At 39.0% G+C, this 22,866-nt stretch overlaps 1 protein-coding gene across 1 annotated transcript in view; it reads right to left on the bottom strand.

Moving 5' to 3' along the window:
• GRK4 (G protein-coupled receptor kinase 4) overlaps positions 1 to 22,866 on the bottom strand; it is a 101,914-nt gene that overhangs the window by 48,308 nt on the left and 30,740 nt on the right. Inside the window, exons 4-6 of the mRNA XM_041751134.1 lie at positions 17,485 to 17,597; positions 12,116 to 12,193; positions 2,185 to 2,285 (exon numbers count right to left, since the gene is read on the bottom strand). Coding sequence (XP_041607068.1) covers positions 2,185 to 2,285; positions 12,116 to 12,193; positions 17,485 to 17,597 — 292 coding nt within the window. The remainder of the gene's footprint in view (positions 1 to 2,184; positions 2,286 to 12,115; positions 12,194 to 17,484; positions 17,598 to 22,866) is intronic.

The following is a 22,866-nucleotide window of genomic DNA, read 5'->3' on the forward strand; positions in this document are numbered from 1 at the left end:
GAGAGAGACCTGAGGATCCTGGACGGCTGGTTTTTTTTTTTTTTTAATTAATTTTTATTGGTGTTCAATTTACCAACATACAGAAAAACACCCAGTGCTCATCCCGTCAAGTGTCCACCTCAGTGCCCGTCACCCATTCCCCTCCAACACCCGCCCTCCTCCCCTTCCACCACCCCTAGTTCGTTTCCCCGAGTTAGGAGTCTTTATGTTCTGTCTCCCTTCCTGATATTTCCCAACATTTCTTTTCCCTTCCTTTATATTCCCTTTCACTATTATTTATATTCCCCAAAGGACAGCTGGTTTTAAACATGAGGTCAGGGGCCATGAGCCAAGTAACACATCCCTAGAAGCCAGAGAAAAAAAAGAAAACAGATTCTCCCCTAGATCTTCAATGGAACAAGGCCCTACTGGCACCTGGTTTCTGCCCAGCGATACTCCTTTCAGACTTTTGACTTCCAGAACCATAAGGAAATAGATGTGTGTTGTTTTAGGCCATCATGTGCAAGGAAATCTGTTACGGCAGCAACGGGGAACTAATACAGATTACTCTGTCATTTCCACTTGGTCATAAACTCCCTAGAAATAAAGAACCAACTCTTTCTTGCTTATCATTTTATTCCTGGAAACAAGATCAATGACAGGCATATAATACGTGCTTAATAATTATTTTCCAAAAAAATGACTAAGAAGCAAGGTTCTGCGATTCATATTTTCTGAAGGCATATAAGAATGAAAACTTAAGGGCAGCCCTGGTGGCACAGCGGTTTGGTGCTGCCTGCAGCCTGGGGTGTGATCCTGGAGACCCGGGATCGAGTCCCACATCGGGCTCCCTGCATGGAGCCTGCTTCTCCCTCTGCCTGTGTCTCTGCCTAGAGAGTCTCCCTCTGCCTGTGTCTCTGCCTGTGTGTGTCTATAAATAAATAAATAAAATCTAAAAAAATCAACAACAAAAAAACTACTTAAAAAAATTCTTAAAAAAAAAAAAAAGAATGAAAACTTAAGTCAGCACTGGTTTGTTTTTTTGTTCCCTAGCATAACCTCAACCCAAATAAGCAAACGATTATGACATAAAATGCGTCTCCGAAACAGATGTGTTGAGGTCCTAACCCTGGTGCCTGTATGTCAGCCTTACTTGCAGGAAGGGTCTTTGCAGGTATCATTGGTTAAGTTGAGGCCACACCAGAGCAGGGTGGGCTCTGGTCCCATGTGACTGGTGCTTTTATGAGGAGAAGACACAGGACCATAGACAGCAGAGACAGAAGTGCTGCTGCACAGGCCTAGAGACACTAGGTATTGCTGCCCAAGAACTAGCAGAAACGAGGAAGGACCCTCTCCTCCAGAGCCCTGGACTTCAGACTCCCAGCTTCCAGAACTGTGACAATAAACTTCTGTCGTTGTTGTTTATTAAGATTTTATTTGAGAGTGAGAGGGAGAATGAGTGGTGGCAAGGGGAAGGGCAGATGGAGAGGGCTAAGTGGAGCAGTGAGCCGAATCCAGGATTCGATCCCAGAACCCCGTGATCATGACCTGAGGTGAAGGCAAACGCTCAACTGCTAAGCCACCCAGGCACCTAGAGAATAAATTTCTGTTGTTTGAAGCCACCTGAGTTTGTGCGACTTTGTTATGGCGGTCCCAGGAAACAAACACAGCACCTGACGGAGAATCGGCACTCAACCAGCATCTGTTAAAGGGATCTTAGGATAAGCAATACCAGAATGCTGCAAGACTGGACAGAGGACTCCATGTTCTGGGCCAGATCAGTCCAGAAACCATTCTGTCTCCCTGTGTACATAAGGAGCCAGATTAATCAGTGCCCTGATTTAGAATTTTCCTGTCTATACTGCAAACATCTAGAGAGAAGATATTTTCAGCAAGTGCCTAGGGCTTTAAAAAACAACACTTTATGGGAATCTTTTCATCCCAGACACATGCATTTTAGAAGGCTGAGTGAAGGGGCCAGGGATCCACATGCTAATACACTGGTTCTCCAGTGATCTGCTTCAGTGTGTCCCTTATGTCTGTAGAATTATCATCACTCTTGTTTGCTTCGTTCTAGTCAAAGTGACCACTTTAATTTGGAAAGTACCACAGTAAGGACTGGTCTCCTGTAGAGAAAGCTCCTGTAAGCCCCATCTGCTAATAGCTGCGCAGGGTGGTGCTTGCAGGGTGGTGCTGGCCACTTACCTGGTGCATTCCTCAAAGACGTCCTTGTCAGGGTTCTCCTTCAGTTTCAACCAACATTCTCTCAAAACACGTGAGGGTATTTCTGGTAAAGGGACTGCTGACTGCATACAGCACAAACCAAATGCATAACAATTAGTGATTTCATAATTTACCAATTGTAAACAGAACCTAACGCTTACTGTAAAAAAAAAAGTATAACATCAAGTGTATGAAATAACAAGTCAGAGTGTCACCTTCACGTGCCACCCCAGGGTCATTTTCCAGAGTTCACTGTGTTGTCTACCTCTTTATATCTTTTCCTGTGTAAATCAAACCAGAGCGAAAAGCAAGGGTGCCAAGAGCTATCTGTACTCCCATGTTCACAGCAGCATTATTCACAATATCCAAAAGGTGGGACCAATCCAAAGGTCTATTGACAGATGAAGGATAAACATGGTGGTCCATCTTTGCAGGGGAATGTTATTCAGCCTCAAAAAGGAGGGGAAGGTAGGAGCTGTGTTTAACGAGGACAGAGTTTCAGATTTGCAGGACAAAGAAAGTTCAGGACATGGATGGTGGTGAAGGCTGCCCATCAAAGTAGGTATGTGTAACGCTACAGAACTGTGCACTTAAAAATGGTTAAGATGATCAATTTTATGTCTTTTTTGCCACAATTAAAAATGTAAACACATACACATGCACACAAACTCCCAGAAATACACATTTTTTATGCAAATGGGATAATATATGTGTAGTTTTGCAAATATGTGCTGATACTTAGAGAGCTACCTTATTTTCTGAAAGACTGCATGGTTTTCCAGAGTATGTGTTTATGTCTTTCTTACGTGTTCTAGCTGCCCATTTTCTCCACTGCAGACCCCACTCCCATGAACATCTTTGTACAATTGTGTTTTTATAAGACAGATTCCTGGGAGTAGAATTATGAGTTCAAGGGATACATGTCTCTTAAGCATTGATATTTATTGCAAAGCTGACCTCCAAAAACACTCTACCACTTACATTCTCACTAATATGTCCCTATGGGCCATCCTACCATTCTCTTATCCCTCAACTAGAGAATTCTGGGAAAAGAAAACATATAACAAAACGATTGCCCAGATTTATTGAAAAAGACACTCAGATTATGTTCAATTATACATTTATCAGTAGGAACAAGAAATGCATTCTAGGCTGAATTCTGGCAGTGGTATAGCTGAGTTACCACAGGAAAACTGTTTTTTACAAATCAAAGAAATACTTTCATCAAAGAAGTTGAACTAGTGACAGAAATGTACAATGTAGAAAACTCACACTTAAAAAAATGAGTAATATTGTTATAATTAATCCTAATAGGTGTCATTTAAATGACCTAACAGAAGTGAGGCATTTTCCCTTCTATACTATGTCAGTTAGCCTTACAATCCTCTGGACAAATGAGGCTGAGGGAGCTCTAGGATGTTCTGGTGCACTCACAGCAATAAGTGGAAGAGCCAAGATGGAATCATGCTCTCAGGACCTCCAAGACCAGTTTCTTGCTACACAGCAAAGCCATAGTAAAGATAAGATGGAACTGTTCACCATTTCAGAAAAGAAATTTGTTTGTTCATTTACCCAACACACATTGTTACAGACAGAAAACAAGACAAAATTTCACAGGACACAAAGCCATTATATTCCAAAACTGCCTCAAAAATACATATTTTTAAGAAATAGCTCTTGGGTGCCTGGGTGGCTCAGTCAGTGAAGTGTCTGCCTTCAGCTCAGGTCATGATCTCAGTCCTGGGATCGAGCCCTGAGTTGGGCTCCCTGCTTATCAGGGAGTCTGATTCTCCCTCTACCCCTCCCTCCTGCTCATGCCCTCTCTTTCAAACATACAAATAAATAAATAAAATCTTAAAAAAATAAGAAATAGCTCTAGTGTTTTCTATAATCTCATTTCTCCTCTAAAAATACTAATTTTCTGAAGCTAGATAGGTTAATTCTAGCAAAACTGTGTAATGATTAACTCCAAATAGAGATCCCTTTTCAGTATCTTAGAAAAATTTTATGTTAATAGAAATTTATCCCAAAGAAAGGAAAAGCAATGCTTTCAATCTTCCATGAGCAGAGAAGTAACTCATTTGAAGTTACTTTTTTTATATATGGTGTGAGGTATGGGTTCAACTTCATTCTTCTACATATGAGTATCCAGTTGTCCCAACACCATTTATTGAAGATCATTCCTTTGTCCATTGAATTGTCCTGCACCATTATTATAAGTCAATTAACTGTAAATGTATGAGTTTATCTCTGGATCTATTCTATTCCAATGACCTGTATGTCAGTCCTTATGCCAGTACCATACCATTTTGATTACTGTAGCTTTGTAGTGAGTTTTGAAATGAAGAAGTCTAAGTCCTCCAACTTTGTCCTTCTTCAAGATTGTTATGACTATTTGGGGTACTTTACATATGCATGTGAATTCTGAAATCAGCTTTTTAATTTCTACAAAAAAAGGATATAGGGTTTTGACAGGGATTATATTGAATCTGTAGATCAATTTAGGGAGTATTGCCATCTTAATAATATTAAGTCTTCTTAATACATGAACATGAGATTTCTTTCTATTTATATAAGTTCTTTAATTTCTTTCAATGATATTTTGAAGTTTTCAGTGTATAAGCCTTGAACTTCTTTTTTGCATTACTCCTATTTTATTCTTTTTGATGCTATCATAAATGGAGTTGCTTTCTTAATTCATCTTTGGATTTTAATTGTTAGTATACAGAAATACAATTGAGGGATGCCTGGGTGGCTCAACAGTTGGGTGTCTGCCTTCCAGCTCAGGGCATAATGCTGGAGTCCTGGGGACTGAGTCCCACATCGGGCTCCCTGCATGCAGCCTGCTTCTCCCTCTACCCGTGTCTCTGCCTTTCTCTCTCTCTGTGTCTCTCATGAATAAATAAATAAAATCTTTTAAAAAAAGAAATACAATAGAATTTTGTATAATGATCTAGTATCCTGCAACCTTGCTGAACTCATTATTAGTTCTGGTAGTTTTGTTGTGTTTTTTCCTAATGTGTGTGTGAATACTTTAGGATTGTTTTTTTTTTTAGATTTTATTGCACTCAGCACAGAATCCACTTGAGATTCTGTCTTCCTCTACCTCTGCCCCTCACCCTGGTCTCTCTCTCTCTCTAGTAAATAAATAATTTTTAAAAAAATAGAGGTGTTTGGGTGGCTCAATCAGTTAAGCTTCTGCCTTCAGCTCAAGTCATGATCCAGAGGTCCTGGGATTGAGCTCCAAGTCAAGTTTCCTGCTCAGTGGGGAGTGTGCTTCTCCCTCTGCTCCTCCCACTCCCCCACCTGTGTGCACTCTCCCTCTCTTTCAAATAAATAAATTAATTAATTAAATCTTTATTAAAAATAATATAATAAGTAAAATAAAATAAAAAAGAAAGAGAGATAAAGAGCTTCCTAGGCAAACAAAAACCAAAGGAGTTTGTGACCACTAAACCAGCCTTGCAAGAAATATTAAAGGGGACTCTTTGAGTGGAAAGGAAAGACCAAAAATGACAGTATGAAGGTGGGAAATACAAAAGCAGTAAAAATGAATATTTCTGTAAAAAATCAGTCATGGACCTCACAAAATAAAAGAATGTAAAATATGACACCATATACCTAAAATGTGGGAAGGAAAGGAGTAAAGAATGGATTCAAACTTATACTATCAACTTAATACAGACTGCTATATGCAGAAGATGTTATGTACAGACTTAATGGTAAACACAAATCCAAAACCACTAATAAATATGCAAAGAATAAAAAGAAATTAATTCAAATATATTACTAAGGAAAACCAGAAAACTATGAAAGAGAGAAAGACAAGAAAGGTTCAGAGAAAATCTTCAAAAATGACTATAAAACAAGTAATAAAATGGCAATAAATACATAGCTATCAATAATTACTTTGAATGTAAATGAACTAAATGCTTCAATCAAAAGACATGGGGTGACAGGGTGGATAAAAAAAAGACCCATCTCTACACTACCTACAAGGGACTCATTTTAGAACTAAAGACACCAGCAGATTGAAAGTGAGGGGATAAAGAAATATGCAAATGGATGTCAAAAGAAAGCCAGAGTTGGGATCCCTGGGTGGCGCAGCTGTTTGGCGCCTGCCTTTGGCCCAGGGCGCGATCCTGGAGACCCAGGATCGAATCCCACATCAGGATCCCAGTGCATGGAGCCTGCTTCTCCCTCTGCCTGTGTCTCTGCCTCTCTCTCTCTCTCTCTGTGACTATCATAAAATAAAAAAAAAAAAAAAAAAAAAAAAAAAAAGAAAGCCAGAGTAGCAATACTTACACCAGACAAACTAGAGTTTAAAACAAAGACTATAAAAATCAATCAATCAAAGACTCTAATGAGCAACAAAGAAGGAAATTATGTAATAAATAATAAAGGGGCAATCTTACAAGAAGATACAACAATTATAAATATTTATGCATCTAACTTGGAAGCACCCAAATACATAAAAACAGTTAATAACAAACATATAGAATTTAATCAATAATAATACAATAATAGTAGAAACATCCCACTTACATAAAAGGACAGATCATCTAAACAGGAAATCAATAAGGAAACAATGGCTTATGAATGACACACTGGGCCAAGTGGATTTAACAGATATATTCAGAACATTCCATCCTCAAACAGCAGAATATACTTTTTAAGTGTACATGGAACATTCTCCAGAAAAGATCACATATTAGGTCACAAAATAAGTCTTAACAAAAAAGATCAAAGTCATACTATGTATCTTTTCTGACCACAACACTATGAAACTAGAAGTCACCTATACAGAAAAAATCTGGAAAGACCACAAATACAAGGAGGTTAAATACCTTGCTATTAAACAATGGGGCAACCAGGAAATAAAAGATGAAATTAAAAAGTACATGGAAATAAATGAAAATGAAAACACAATGGTTAAGGGGCACCTGGGTGGCTCAGTTGGTTAAGAGTCTGCCTTCAGCTCAGGTCATGATCCCAAGGTCCTGGGATCGAGCCCCAAGTCGGGCTCCCCTGCTCAGTGAGGAGCCTGCTTCTCCCTCTCCTTCTGCTGCTCCTCCTCCTTGTTCTCTTTCTTTCTCAAATAAATAAATATAACCTTTAAAAAAAGAAAAGAAAATATAATGGTTCAAAACCTTTGAGACATAGCAAAAGTACCCATAAGAGGGAAGTTTAGGAACACCTGGGTGGGCTCTGTGGTTGAGCTTCTGCCTTTGGCTCAGGGCATGATCCTGGGGTCCCAGGATCAAGTGTCACATTGGGCTCCCTGCATGGAGCCTGCTTCTTCCTCTGCTTATCTCTCTGCCTCTCTCTCTGTGTCTCTCATGAACAAATAAATAAAATCTTTACACAAAAAAAAAAGCAAGAAAAATCTCAAATAACCTAAACTTACATCTAAAGGAGCTAGAAAAAGAACAACAAACAAAACCTAAAACCAACAGAAGGAAGCAAATAAGTATTAGAGCAGAAATAAATGATATAGGAACTAAAAAACCAATAGAACAGATCAATGTAACTATGAGCTGGTTCTCTGAAAAAAAAATCAATAAAAAAATCAATAAAATTGATTTTAAGTCTCTAACCAGACTTATCATGGAAAAATAAAGAATTCAAATAAGTAAAATCACAAATGAGAGAAGAGAAATACCAACAAACACTACAGAAATACAAATACTACAATTATTATGAAAAACTATATGCCAACAAATTGGACAATGTAGAAGAAATGGATAAATTCCTAGAAACATATAAACTACCCAAACTTAAACAGGAAGAAATAGAAAATCTGAACAGACCAATTACCAGCAAAGAAACTGAATCCATAATTTAAAAAAACTCCTGGACAAAAGCCCAAGACCAGATGGTTTCACAGGAAAATTTTACCAAATATTTAAAGAAGAGTTAATACCTATTCTTTTCAAGCTATTCCAAAAAATAGAAAAGGAAGGAAAACTTCCAAATTCATGCTATAAGGTCAGCATTACCCTGATGACAAAACCAGATAAAGACATCACAGATAAGAGTATAGGCCAATATCTCTGAGGAACACAGGGGAGGTATTTGCAATATTTGCAGATCAATCAACATGATACATCACATCCACAAGAGAAAGGATAAAAACCACAGGATCATATCAGTAGATGCAGAAAAAGCATTTGACAAAGTACAACATCCATTCATGATAAAAACCCTCAACAAAGTAAGTTTAGAGAAACACACCTGAACATAATGTTCATATATGAAAAACTCACAGCTAACATCATCCACACTGGGGAAAAACAGAGCTTTTCCTCTACAGTCAGGAACAAAAACAGGGACGTCCACTCTCACCACTTTTATTCAACATAGTACTGGAAATCCTAGCCACAGTAATAAGACAAGAAAAATGAATAAAGGGCAGCCAGATTGGTAAAGAAGTAAAACTTTCACTATTTGCAGATGACCTCATGCTATATGTAGAAAATCCTAAGGACTCCATAAAAACAAAACAAACAAACAAAACTTACTAGAACTGATAAATGATTTCAGTAAGGTTGCAGTTTACAAATCAATGTATAGAAATCCTTTGCACTTCTATACATCAATAATGAAACAACAGAATGAAAAATTAAGAAAACAGTCTTATTTGTAATTATACCAAAAATAATAAAATACCTAGGAATAAGCTCAACCAAGTCAGTGAAAGAACTGTACTCTGAAAATTTTAAAACACTGATGAAAGAAATTAAAGACAATACCAATAGATGGAAAAATATTACATGCTTGTGAATTGAAAGAATAAATTTTGTTAAAATGTCTATATTACAGTCTACAGATTTAATGCAATCTCTATCAAAATACCAATAGCATTTTGCATAGAACTAGAAAAAACAATCCTAAAATTTATATGGAACCACAAAGACCTCAAATAGCCAAAGCAATCTTGAAAAAGGAAAACAAAGCTGGAGGTATCACAATTCCAGATTTCAAGATATACCATAAAGCTGTATTAATTAAAACAGTATGTTACTGGCCCAAGAATAGACACATAGATCCATAGAACAGAATAGAAAACCCAGAAGTAAACCCACAGTAATATGGTCATTTAATCTTTAACAAATGAGGCAAGAAAGAATATTCAATGAGAAAAATCTCTTCAACAAATAGTGCTGGGAAAACTCGATCACTTTCTTATACCATACACAAAAATAAATTCAAAATGGATTAAGGATCTAAATGTGAGACCTGAAAACATAAAACTCCTAAAAGAGAGCACAAGGAGTAACTTCTCTGACATTGACCATAGCAACTTTTTTCTAGATATGATTCCTGAGGCAAGGAAACAAAAGCAAAAATTAAGTATTGGGACTTGATTAAAATAAAAAGTTTCTGCACAGCAAAGGAAAGAATCAACAAAACAAAAAGATAACCTACTGAATGGGAGAGGATATTTACAAATGACACATCCAATAAAGGATTAGTATCCAAAATATATAAAGAACTTCTAAAACTCAACACCCAATTAGAAATAGGCAGAAGGAGGGATGCCTGGGTGGCTCAGCAGTTGAGCATCTGCCTTTGGCTCAGGGAGTGATCCCAGAGTCCCAGAATAGAGTCCCACAGTTCCTGCAGGGAGCCTGCTTCTTCCTCTGCCTATGTCTTTGCCTCTCTCTCTCTCTGTATCTCTCATGAATAAATAAATAAAATCTTTAAAAAAATAGGCAGAAGACACGAACAGACATTTCTCTGAAGAAGACATCCAGATGGCAAACAGACACATGAAAAGGAACTCAACATCCCTCACCACAAGGGAAATGCAAATCAAAACCACAAAGACATACCACCTCACACTTGTCAGAATGGCTAAAATAAAAACATAAGAAACAACATGTGTTGGTGAGGATATGGAGAAAAAGGAACCCTCATGGACTGTTGGTGGGAATGCAAACTGATAGACTACTGTGGAAGACAGTATGGAGATTCCTCAAAAAGTTAAAAGTAGAGCTACCATATGATTCAGCAATCACACTACTGGGTATTTACCCAAATACAAAAACACTAATTCAAAGGGAAACATGCACTCCTGTGTTTATTGCAGCATTATTTACAATAGCCAAACAACGGAAGCAGCCTGAAGGTCCATCAACTGATGAATGGATAAAAATGGGTGATATATACAGATTGACAGAGAGATAGATCTATATCTATATCTATATATCTCTCCCTCTCTCTCTCTCTCCATATATATATATATATTATATATATATATTATTCAGCCATAAGAATGAAATCTTGTCATTTGCAATGATATGGATGGAACTAGAGAATTTTATGCTAAGTGAAATAAATCACAGAGAGAAGGACAAATACCATATGATTTCACTCATACATGGACTTTAAGAAACAAGTAAGTTAAAAAAAAAAAGAAGAGAAAGAGAGTCAAACTAAGAAACAGACTCAACTATGGAGAACAAACAGACGGTCACCAGAGGGGTGGCAGGTTGGGGGGTGGGGGAAATAGGTGATGGGGACTAAGAAGGGTACTTGTGGTGAGCACCAGGTGATTAAAATTAAAACTTAAAAAAAAAACCTCATTGGGAAAATTAAAACAATGTTTCATGTTTTGATTAATCATTGTGGATACAGTTATACAATAATGTCAATGTCAAAACTAACTTTAAGGTAAGAAATGTTTATTTCTGTTGTCAAATTTTTTTTTAAGTCCAAAAATAAAAAAAGAATTAGGTAAATGAAACTTCTCATCTATTCCTCCCAATCAGTGACTGGGGGTACCTACAAATATGTGGATGCTGTAGCAGCTGTGTTGGAAAAGAATTACCTAGGAGCCATGGTACTGATGCTGGAGACTTTGGCAAGTGAAGGCTTTGGAGTCAAAACCTATCTGGTCTGAACCACATCTCTGCCACCACTGACCACATCTCTGCCACCACTGGTTGTGTGTGTATCTTTGTGCTCACTTGCTAATCCACTGGCCTTCTCTACTCTCCCCAGCTCCCGCCACTCTCTCTTGAAGGCCCTACCATCTTGAGTTAGCTAGGCTCAGAATCTGAACATTTTGGACTCGTTCTCACCACACTATTCTCCAACCCGTCCCTCCGTGTTTGATTCCTTAACAAGCTGTGTAACCTTTGGTAAACCACTTAACTACTCTGATTTTCAGTCTTACCACATAATAATAGACATAATAATGTATCCACCTCATAGCACTGTTATCTTAACTTGTTGCATGTGCATGGCTTAGAGCAGTGTTCACTAAGTGTTAACTATCCCTGTTATTGTTCTCCACCAATCCTATAACACAGGGGCCTGCCCAGGGTTTAGGACTTCTCTTATAGCCTACAGAAAGGAAATCATATGAAGAGGAGCAGCTTACAGATCTATTTCAGGGACACACTAAACTGTAAGAATCTACTGAGTCAAAAAAGCATAAAAACTGAGACCCATTAAAGCTTTTAGGAGAAAAATCTTATTTTTCAGCCCAAGACAGACAAATAAAATTCTCTAATGCTGTATTCTGTTTGGGGAAACATAGAAGCTTTTAAATTCTTTGAATCGGGATTCCTGGGTGGCGCAGCGTTTAGCGCCTGCCTTTGGCCCAGGGCGCGATCCTGGAGACCCGGGATCGAATCCCACATCGGGCTCCCGGTGCATGGAGCCTGCTTCTCCCTCTGCCTATGTCTCTGCCTCTCTCTCTCTCTCTCTCTCTCTCTCTCTCTCTCTGTGTGACTATCATAAATAAAAAAAAGAAATAAATAAAAATTCTTTGAATCAATTTTCTAAGAGATTCATTAAATTACTCACTGACTCAAAAGAAAAAGCATAAGGGAAATATTTCTAAGAAATTAAAGGTTTTTAATCCAACTAAGTGAGAAAGGCTAGGTACTATAAGAAAACACACCTCGACACCGAAGAATGTGTTGAAGACCTGCAGTCCATAGCTTCTTTGGTCCTCATCAGCGGTCACTTCATACTCTCCCTGACGGTAGAGATGAGAACACAGAAAAATAGTAGTGGAGTTTCTTCACTGATTTCACAGTGTTTTCAATTCTCAGACATACAGAATTGGCAGGGTACCCTGAGAACCACAGAGTAGCTCTAACTGATTTGATATTGGTCAAGTACCTGCAGCTTTTCTTTGGGAAACTAGGAAAAAGCAGTTTTCTTTAAAGGGTGAATGATGTACTAGAGCAACACATCCCACGGTGCTCTCTGTTATATTACACTTGCAGCCCTTAAATGAGGCCAAATAAAATAGAATTAAATAAACAACTTGGATTGCTCATGGCAACAGAATTTTAGAAATATCCAAGAGGCATGTGGAAAACCTGAGTGCAGAACACCCAGAGAAACCAGAGCTGGCGATATCAAAGCAGAAGACAACTATACGCAGGTGTCAGGCAAAGACCGTAAGAGAGGTACTACCACATAGGCCAGAAAACAGAGGAAGGGTTAAGGCAGAACTTGATCTATATCTAAATATCTACAGAGAATAAGCAAGTGAAAAAAAGATGAAAGAGAATATCAGAGGAGAGATCATAAAAGCCTGGCTAAAAATAAATAAATAAATAAATAAATAAATAAATAAATAAATAAATAAAATAAAATAAAAATAAAAAAAAAATAAAAAAAAAAAAAGCCTGGCTAAGAGAATCTCAAGCAGAGGTGACTCGACAATGTCAATAGACATGGAGACTGAAGCACAAGGAGGCCTCAGGGAAGCACTTTGATCCTGCAGGTGCAGGCCTGAGAAGAGCAAGGAAGCTAAAAGCCAGATGGAGTTGAAGAGATTAGTGAAGAAACGAAGACTGAAGGAAGTTCATCTACTGAACTTATAAAGCCCTTTTGGGCAGGAGTCGGACCTCACACTTGATCCTTCATTCTCCACTGGTTCAGCACTAGAGCCATGGTTGTCAGGCTGATGACCCAGTCTGAGCCAGCTTCATGTTCTGTGTTCAAGGGCACTGTACTCCCCTTGACTAGTAATCAGACACCATAACTAGAACCTTCCAGCTTATGTTCTAGATGCTGGACAGCATGCACTCAACAGAAAAGAAAGCACTGGGATTTTGTGATGGTCTTTCCACATGCCAACCTAGCAGGTACAATGTCCAGTTATTCAAATACTAATCTAGTCATTGCTGTACTAGTATTTGGAGATGTGATTAAAGTCTTTATCATTTGACTTTAAGTAAAGGAGATTATTTTAGAGAATCTGGGTAAGCCTGATTTAATCAGTTAAAAGATGTTAGAACCAGAGTTGAGCCTTCCTCAAAGGAATTCTGCCTGAGGACAGCAACTTCACTCCATTTTTGCAGGATTCCCTCCTGTCTTATAGATTTCAGACTCTCCTAACCAATCTCATAGTCATGTAAGCCAATTCCTTGCAATAGATCTCTTAACACATCTCTCCTATTGGTTGTTTCTTTCACTGAACAGTGAACATTGGTTGCCACAGATGCCATTGATTCAGTCAACAAACATTAAGCAGAAAAGAGAGCAAACAATCATGCTGGGTGCCATAAGGGAAATAGATAAGATGCAGTCTCTCCACACCAAAAACTCTGAGAACTTGCAATTACCTACCACAAGGACAGTCCAAGCAGTTAAGTGTTGTACAAATGGCATAATCAGGCATTATTTATTAGCCCACACAGCTTCCATCAAAAACAAAACAAAACACAGAACAGAACCTGTCATTGCAATCAACTGGCAGTCACCTAAACACTAACAGGTCTCATGTCACTACCAGAAGATCCAAACCTGAAAGAGCTTTAACAATGCAATTTAGTCATTTTGAAATAAAGAACTGTAGGTCTCTAAATTCTTAAAAAATAGCAGCTTGGCAAATATGACCCGCTACACTAATACATATCTACATTCTACTCTTGGAACTGACAAAGCCTGCCCCTCTACACCAGAGTTCTAGCTAAAAGCAAAAACAAAAACAAAACAAGAAAAACCAACCTCCTTTCAAAGCTTTGTCTTATTCTAGCAAAGGCACCGGAAAGGAAAGGAAAGGAAAGGAATGGAATGGAAAGGAAAGGAAAGGAAAGGAAAGGAAAGGAAAGGAAAGGAAAGGAAAGGAAAGGAAAGGAGAGGAAGGAAGCTCTGAGGAGCTCCACAGAGGATAGGCAAGAGCCTCAAATGTTTTTCTGACTGCTCCACCAACCAGCCATTCCCCTCTGTCTCCCTCTCCTCCAGCCTCCTAATTCATCAAGACACAGCAACACTGAAATTGGGCCAATTACATACTATAAAGTCAATGCATAGAAATCAGTTGCATTTCTATACACTAACAATGAGACAGAATAAAGAGAAATTAAGGAGTCAATCTCATTTACAATTGTACCCCAAACCATAAGAGAAGTAGGAATAAACCTAAACAAAGAGGTAAAGCGTCTATATGTAGAAAACTATAAAACACTTATGACAGAAATTGAGGAAGACACAAAGAAATGGAAAAACATTCCATGCTCATGGATTGGAAGAACAAATATTGTTAAAATATATATGTTCCCTAGAGCAATCTATACATTCAATGCAATCCCTATCAAAATACCATTAACTTATTTCACAGAGTTGGAACAAATAATCCTAAAATTTGTATGGAACCAGAATAGATCCTGAATAGCCAGAGGAATGTTGAAAAAGAAAAACAAAACTGGTGGCATCACAATCCCAGACTTCAAGCTCTAGTACAAAGCTGTAATCATCAATACACATAGATCAATGGAACAGAATAGAGAACCCAGAAATGGACCCTCAACTCTACGGTCAACTAATCTTCAACAAAGCAGGAAAGAATATCCAATGGAAAACACAGTTTCTTCAATAAACGGCATTGGGAAATTTGAATAGCCACATGCAAAAGACTTAAACTCGGCCATTTCCTCACACCTACACAAAAATAACTCAAAATAGATGAAAAACCTAAATGTGAGACAGAAATACATCACAATCCTAGAGGAGAACACAGGTAGAAACCTTTGTGACCTTGGCCACAGCAAATTCTTGCTAGACACATCTCCAAAGGCAAGGGAATCCAGGCAAAAATGAACTATTGGGACTTTATGATGATAAAAAGCTCTTGCACAGCAAAGGAAACAGTTGACGAGACTAAAAGACAACCTATGGAATAGGAGAAGATATTTGCAAATGACATACCAAATAAAGGGCTAGTATTCAAGATCTATAAAGAACTTATCAAACTCAACACCCAAAGAACAAATAATCCAGTCAAGAAATGGGCAGAAGACCTGAACAGACATTTCTCCAAAGAAGGCCTACACATGGCCAACAGGCACATGGAAAAAAAATGTTCAACATCCCTCAGCATCAGGTAAATATAAATCAAAACCACAATGAGATACTACCTCATGCCAGTCAGAATGGCTAAAATAAACAAGGAAATGACAGATGTTGGAGAGGATGTGAAGAAAGGGGAACACTCTTACACTGCTGGTAGGAATGCAAGCTAGTGCAGCCACTCTGGAAAGCAGTATGGAGGTTCCTCAAAAAATTGAAAATAGAACTACCCTATGACCTAGCAATTGCACTACTGGGTATTTACCTCAAAGATACAAATGTAGTGATCCAAAGGGGCACCTGCACCCTAAGGTTTATAGAAGCAATGTCCACAATAGCCAAACTATGGAAAGAGCCAGATGTCCATCGACAGATGAATGGATAATGAAGATGTGCTACATATACAATGGAATATTACTCAGCCATCAAAAAGTATGAAGTCTTGCCATCTGCAATGACATGAATAGAATTAGAAGGTAATATGCTAAGCCAAATAAGTCAGAGAAAGACAATTATCATATGATCTCACTTACATGTGGAATTTAAGAAACAAACAGGATTATAGGGGAAGAGAGGAAAAAAATAAAACAAGATGAAATCAGAGAGGGAGACAAACCATAAGAGACTCTTAAATCACAGGAAACAAACTGAGGGTCCCCGAAAGGGAGGGGTGTAGGGGGAAGGGGTAACTGGGTAATGTTTATTAAGGAGGGCAGGTGATGTCATGAGCACTAGGTATTATAAAAGACTGATGAATCACTGGCCTCTACTTCTGAATCCAATAATACATTATATGATAATTAATTAAATTTAAGGGATCCCTGGGTGATGCAGCGGTTTGGCGCCTGCCTTTGGCCCAGGGCGCGATCCTGGAGACCCGGGATCTAATCCCACGTCGGGCTCCCGGTGCATGGAGCCTGCTTCTCCCTCTGCCTGTGTCTCTGCCTCTCTCTCTCTCTCTCTCTCTCTGTGACTATCATAAATAAATAAAAATTTTAAAAAATTAAATTTAAATAAAATTTAAAAATAAAAAAAGAAATTAGGCCAATTAATAACCTTATGATGGCCTCTACGAGCACCTGGGTGGCTCAGTAGGTTAAGTGTCTGCCTTCAGTTCAGGTCGTGATCTCAGGGTCCTGGGATTGAGCCCCACATTGGGCTCCCCACTCAGCAGGGAGTTTGCTTGTCCCTCTGCATGCTCCCTCTCAGATATGCATTCTCTCTCTCTCAAATAAATAAAATCTTTAAAAAAAAATGCCTATAACAAAAAAAAAATGCCTATAACAGCCTCTAAGTGTTCAAGTGAAAGAGAGATTCAATGGATGTTGCAAACTTCTATTTTGTCTTATTTTAAGAAATTGTCACAGACACCCCAACCTTCAGTAACTCCCACTCTGACCAGCCAGTAGCCATCAACATTGAGGCAGGACCCTCCACTAGGAAAAAGATGATGCCTTGCTGAAAGGTCAGAGTACAATTAGCATTTTCCAGCAACAGAGTATTTTTTAATTAAGGTATGAACATTGCTTTTTTTAGATATAATGTTATTGTACAATTAATAGATTACAGTAGAGTGTAGAGATAACTTTTATATGCAGTGGGAAACAAAAAAATTCATGTGACTCGCTTCATTGAGATATTTGCTTCATTGCCATGGTCTGGAACTAGACCCACAATATCTCTGAGTGTGCCTGCATTGACCATATGTCAGGAGGGTCATCTGCTTCTGGACTCCAGCTGACCACAGGTAATTGAAACTATGGAAAGCAATATCATGGATAAGGGGGAATATTATATAGGGATTTCCATACCAAGGTAACATGACACCAAGAAACTAGTTTATCCACTCTTATCATCATTGTCAGGTTCTACTTAACTTCAGAGACCCAAGTTTTTAGATCTAATCTGTTAATTTTCAAAAACACAAGATTGAGTAGTTCAACACTGAGATAAATTGCTTACCACTGCATCCAGGAATTCGATGCATCCCTTTAGATCATATTTTGTATCACAGAATTGCCTGAAGAGAAGTCTTCCTATGGGCTGCTTGTCACAAAGACTGCTATAATCCTTTTCTGGGTGAAGAGAGGGGATAGGAAATAAACAAATATAATCCTTACAATTCAGAAAGTGTTCTCTAGGAATCCCTGGGTGGTTCATCAGTTTAGCACCTGCCTTTGATCCAGAGTGTGATCCTGGAGTCCCAGGATCAAGTCTCACATCGGGCCCCCTGCATGGAGCCTGCTTCTCTCTCTGCCTGTGTCTCTGCCTCTCTCTCTCTCTCTCTGTGTCTCTCATGAATAAATAAATAAAATTTAAAAAAAAAGAAAGTGGGATCCCTGGGTGGCGCAGCGGTTTGGCGCCTGCCTTTGGCCCAGGGCGCGATCCTGGAGACCCGGGATCGAATCCCACATCAGGCTCCCGGTGCATGGAGCCTGCTTCTTCCTCCGCCTGTGTCTCTGCCTCTCTCTCTCTCTGTGACTATCATAAAAAAAAAAAAAGAAAAAAAAAGAAAGTGCTTTGTTGTTTTCACCTGATAAAATTAAAGTCAAAAATAGTATTTGGGTGTTTTTAAAAATACTTGTTTGTTTACTAATATAGACTGGGTTATCAGGAATTTTATTAATACCTGGACAGAGACAAAGACAACTGGAGAACTGATAAAGGTGTGTGAAGCATAACTGGAAATGTCCCTGCTCCCCTCCAAAAGGAATTATGCAGGGGAGCATTATTCCCCAGGGAACTGAGCAGTCAAGATCACAGCCAAGGGAGAGAGGGGCTCCATCCTTCTGCAGGGTCTAGCCACCTAGTGTACTTGGCACAAACTGCACGTATATGAAATACATCCCAGGAATGTACACAAGTACATTTTTAAAAACATTTTTCCAAAAAAAAAAAACATTTTTCCGTTTTGCTACCTTTCTACACTTTTACAAGTTACAAACATTATATATGCTTAATTATTTTTAACTGCCATTGGTTTTATTTTTTTTTTCTTTTCAATGGGGTAATAGTTTATATACCTTAACCTTACCCCAAACACTGATACTGTTTTGAGAACATGGCACTAATATTTAGTCAAAGTGTCAAGAGGAATATAAAACAAAAATGTTATCTTCAAAATAGGTTAATTTAAACATCAGCAAGGAAATCAATTGCTCTTTTAGCAGTGGCTCTGAACCTGAAATGAACACTATAATTGAGGTACTTGTAAAGTGGCTCTAAAGCCAAAGAATTAAATAAAATTCATGAAAAGTAAGCAAGCCATAACAAATTCCTCAATTACAGGTTTTATTCATGCCAAGTAATTCTAAGAATCTAAACAATACTACTTAGGTCGCTGAATTTACGAATAGAAAGGTATAGGCAATGAGATAAATATTTTGGTGGAAAGGGAGGTGGGCAGGGTGTTGGGGTGACTGGGTGGCGGGAACTGAGGGGGTCACTTGATGGGATGAGCACTGGGTGATATGCTATATGTTGGCAAATTGAACTCCCATTAAAAAAATAATGATAATAAAAATATTTTGGTTGTCAATGCACAGTTGCTTGTTTTTAACAAAAAACAGAATGGCTAAAATTCTACTACCTATTTTGTCCAATTTTACTACCACATTTTATTTTAGGGATTCTATATTTAAAAAACAAAAAACAAAAGACACAGGCAGTCAAAAGGTGATGTTTTTCAAATGTTGAGAGTTTTTAACACTCTCCTCCCAAATTCAAGAGTTCAGAAATGTTCCTTATTTTCAGCTAAGATTTGCAAATGGAGCATACAGGTCTGCCTACTTTTTCTCCCAGATTCCTAAAGAAATCATAAAAAATTAAAACAAAAACCAAAACCACAACAAAAAGAAAGAAACCCAACATGGAAAATGAATAAAGGGTATCCATAGGAGTCAGAAATTTGAGGATTACCTGGAAGAGAGAAAGCTGCTGGGTTGGATTATTAAAGAATCACTCAGCTTAAGCCCTAGAGACAAGCTGGACTTTTGTAAGGGAGCCCTGCCCACATGCCTAGAGCCCAGCATGGGAGCCCCACCCTCATATCTAGATCATGGGAGCCCCGGTACACATCTAGATCAGGGAACCCTGCCCACACACCTAGAACACGGGAGCCCCGCCCACCTGCCTAGAGCCTTGCTGGAGTGGGTGGGTTACCCAGTCCTGATCAGAATGACTGGTCAAGGGGCCAAAGATTTAGAGCCCTACTAAGTGCTAAACATAATTTATGGCAGCTGACTCACATCCAGAGGCACCCCAGTGACATTCCCTACGGTAAGGAGAAACAAGGTAATCTCTGAGAAAAAAAAAAAAAAAGGTTAGCTCCAACATGCAATGCATCAGAGACACTGTATTAACAAAGCCAGAAAATAGTACACCAATGTTTTCAAAGTTCCCCTTCAAGGAAGGTAGAAATACTCAATTCTGTAACTATCAAACAAGATGTCAAAAAAGGGACATTTTCCAAAATTTAAGAACTCCAAAACTTTACTTTCCATTCACCCTATATAAAAAAAAGAATTACTTGAGGAGTTCTAATAATAAGAGAGAAATTAAAAAATGAAGAAACCAAAAAGGACAAACAGTACTTCTACAGAAGCAAAGAAATGTAGGAAAAGAAATATCAAGATATTAGAAATACTATCCTTGGCAAAATGTGATCAGTACAGAATATTTTCTTTTTTATGGCTCCTACCACACTTCGTCATTTCCAGATTACATGGAATATAATTATAATATGTATTACTGTACCATATTTTAATTCTTCGTGTAGTCTATGGACCAAGAGATGTGGAACATAAGTGACTGACACTACACACAGTTCATAGTGGCTGAAGAGGGGAATCAGGGAAGCAAAATGTAGAGGCAAATGAAGTTTAAAAAACTGGAAAGGAAAAAAAAAAAAGACTGGGATCACATTTTCCACCAGCCTTGATAATCACACCAAGGAAGTTCTCTCTACCCTAGAAGGAAGAGAGAGAAACATAGTAACGAGTATTGAGGCTTCTCCACCTTTTACAGTGTATCCGGTACTATTCTGAGTCCTTTCTGTGCATTATTTCATTGACTCCTCACAATAATGAGTGTACCATCTTAAGCAAAGCAGAGAGCTAGCTTTTGGGAACTGCTCAGTCCTGAGGCCACTTGGATCCTGGGGCAGCGGAGGTGAAGTAGAGGCAGTACAGGCTGGGGTAAGGGGACTAGCCAGCAGTGGAGCAGCTGGACCAGAACACAGGCAGCAGAGTGGGAAGGAAGAGGCCAATTCTCTGGTAACAAATGAATTTCAGAAGGCAACTTATTCAAATTTGGTCCAGTCTCCCTCCTCAGTGAGGACATTACAACAGGCACCACAAAAGCCCTATTCTCAAGGAACCCATTCTCTACTGAGGGGATGATGAAGAAGCTGATGTAGTCAAAAGGTAGTACCCCTCATGGAGATGAGAGCCTGTGAGTGGAATAGATGAGAGGAGCTGGGAGAAGGACAGTCCTGGACTCTGGGTGTATTGTGGGCAACAACATCTGTATGGTGGAGGCAGCACTGGGGAAACGGAAGGAGGGGCTGACTTGGTCCCATGAGCAGAAGAAGGGGCTGCAAAGCAGATGGCCAGAGTTACACCTGTGGGATGGGGAGCCCTTTGGGACACCCAGGGTTGCAGAACTGCTCCACAGCCCGGGAGATCAGGGGAAGATGCCATGGCAGTGGGTCAGGAGGTAACAGCCTGACCAGGAAGAAAACATTGCACTCCGAGTTAATCTGGTTTATTTGGCAAAGCCAAATGTCTAAAATTTAAATTTATTTGGGCTGTGTGTGGGGGTAGCTACAGTTATATTTCAGTTTGTTTTGCATTTTATGTTTATATCATCCCCAGATACTAAAAAATACTTGGTTATTAGAGATGGATTCCACTCAGGCTTTTCAGATTTTTTCTTGGATTACCTTTAATTACATCCAGAACTCTTAATTAACTGCTAGATCTCAGCCCTTACTATAAGTCTTAATTTAAGTGCAAGCAGGAAGAATTTAAGATTATTTGCACTTTTCAGGCCTATATCCTAAAGCTCGGATACTATGTAAATTTCTATCATAACTCTAATCTCCTGAGTAAATGATCACATGAGGTAAGGCATATTTTCTGAAAGACCTTTAAAAACATAAACATAAGGTAAGAGCCCCCTGGGTTTTTCCAGAAAGAAGCAGGGTGAAGTGAAGGAGCACGAGGAGGTCTAAGATGAGGTCAGGCCACTTGGCATGCACCTCACACTCCTCTGGAAAATGAGACCACTGCCCTCCACCCACAGCGCTTGAAGGGTCTCAGCACAGCATGTGACTGAGGGGCCAGATCAACAGGAGTTTGATCCTGGGGACAGAGTAGTCTTGCAGTGCGATGGGTAGACAACAGTGACATCCAGACTGGACAGCATTGATACAGGCACCTCATGGGAAAACCTCTAATTTTACCCAATCCAATTTTTTTTAGATTGGCTCAGGTACAGTAGCAAAAATGATGTGTGGCTCAAAAAGACCTTAATTCTAAAATCTTCCACTTATATTTGGGTGGTGAGAACATAGGTAATTTATTCATGAGAGACACAGAGACAGGCAGCTGACATAGGCAGAGGGAGAAGCAGGCTTCCTGCAGGGAGCCTGTTGCAGGACTCAATCCCAGGACCCTAGGATCACAACCTGAACTGAAGGCAGATAGTCAACCACTGGGCAACCCAGGCATCAGTTAAGTCCTTTTTCTATTTCTAAATATTTAATCACATATAGAATCTGCTCCATCTTACAGCAATTTAAAATTTTCACACTGATGATTGTGGGACCCAAGGAATTTAACAAAGATCCCCTAGCCACCAGAGAATGTAAACCCGGCCTTTTGCCCGCCAAACCTGCGTGCCAATTCTGACCAGAGTGATAGGCTAGTTCAAACGGTCACTATAGGGTAAATTGTAATTCAATTGGCCACCTGCGTGTGGACCAACAGGACTATGCAACTTTCTGTGCGTGTTACAATCTCATTGGCCACTGGCCCCTATAAAACTGCTACGCCTCTTAACCTCCGGGTCCAAGTCCCTGCTGCCCTGTGTTGGGTACTTGGACCCAAGCTCGAGCTTGCAAATAAATCCTCGTGCACTTGCATCGGTGTTGGCTCCTTCGTGGTTTCTCGGATACGCGATCTTGGGCACAACAATGATATTAACAGAATATTAGAGAAATGACAGCAACATCACAGAACCCATAGGAAGTAATATAATCAGGGAATTATTTATTTATTTTTAAAAGATTTTAGAGATTTGAGAGAGAGCATGAGCTGGGGGAAGGGGTAGAGGGATATGGAA

Source organism: Vulpes lagopus, chromosome 4, assembly GCF_018345385.1.
Source record: "Vulpes lagopus strain Blue_001 chromosome 4, ASM1834538v1, whole genome shotgun sequence".
In the NCBI taxonomy this organism is placed as follows: Eukaryota; Metazoa; Chordata; class Mammalia; order Carnivora; family Canidae; genus Vulpes; species Vulpes lagopus.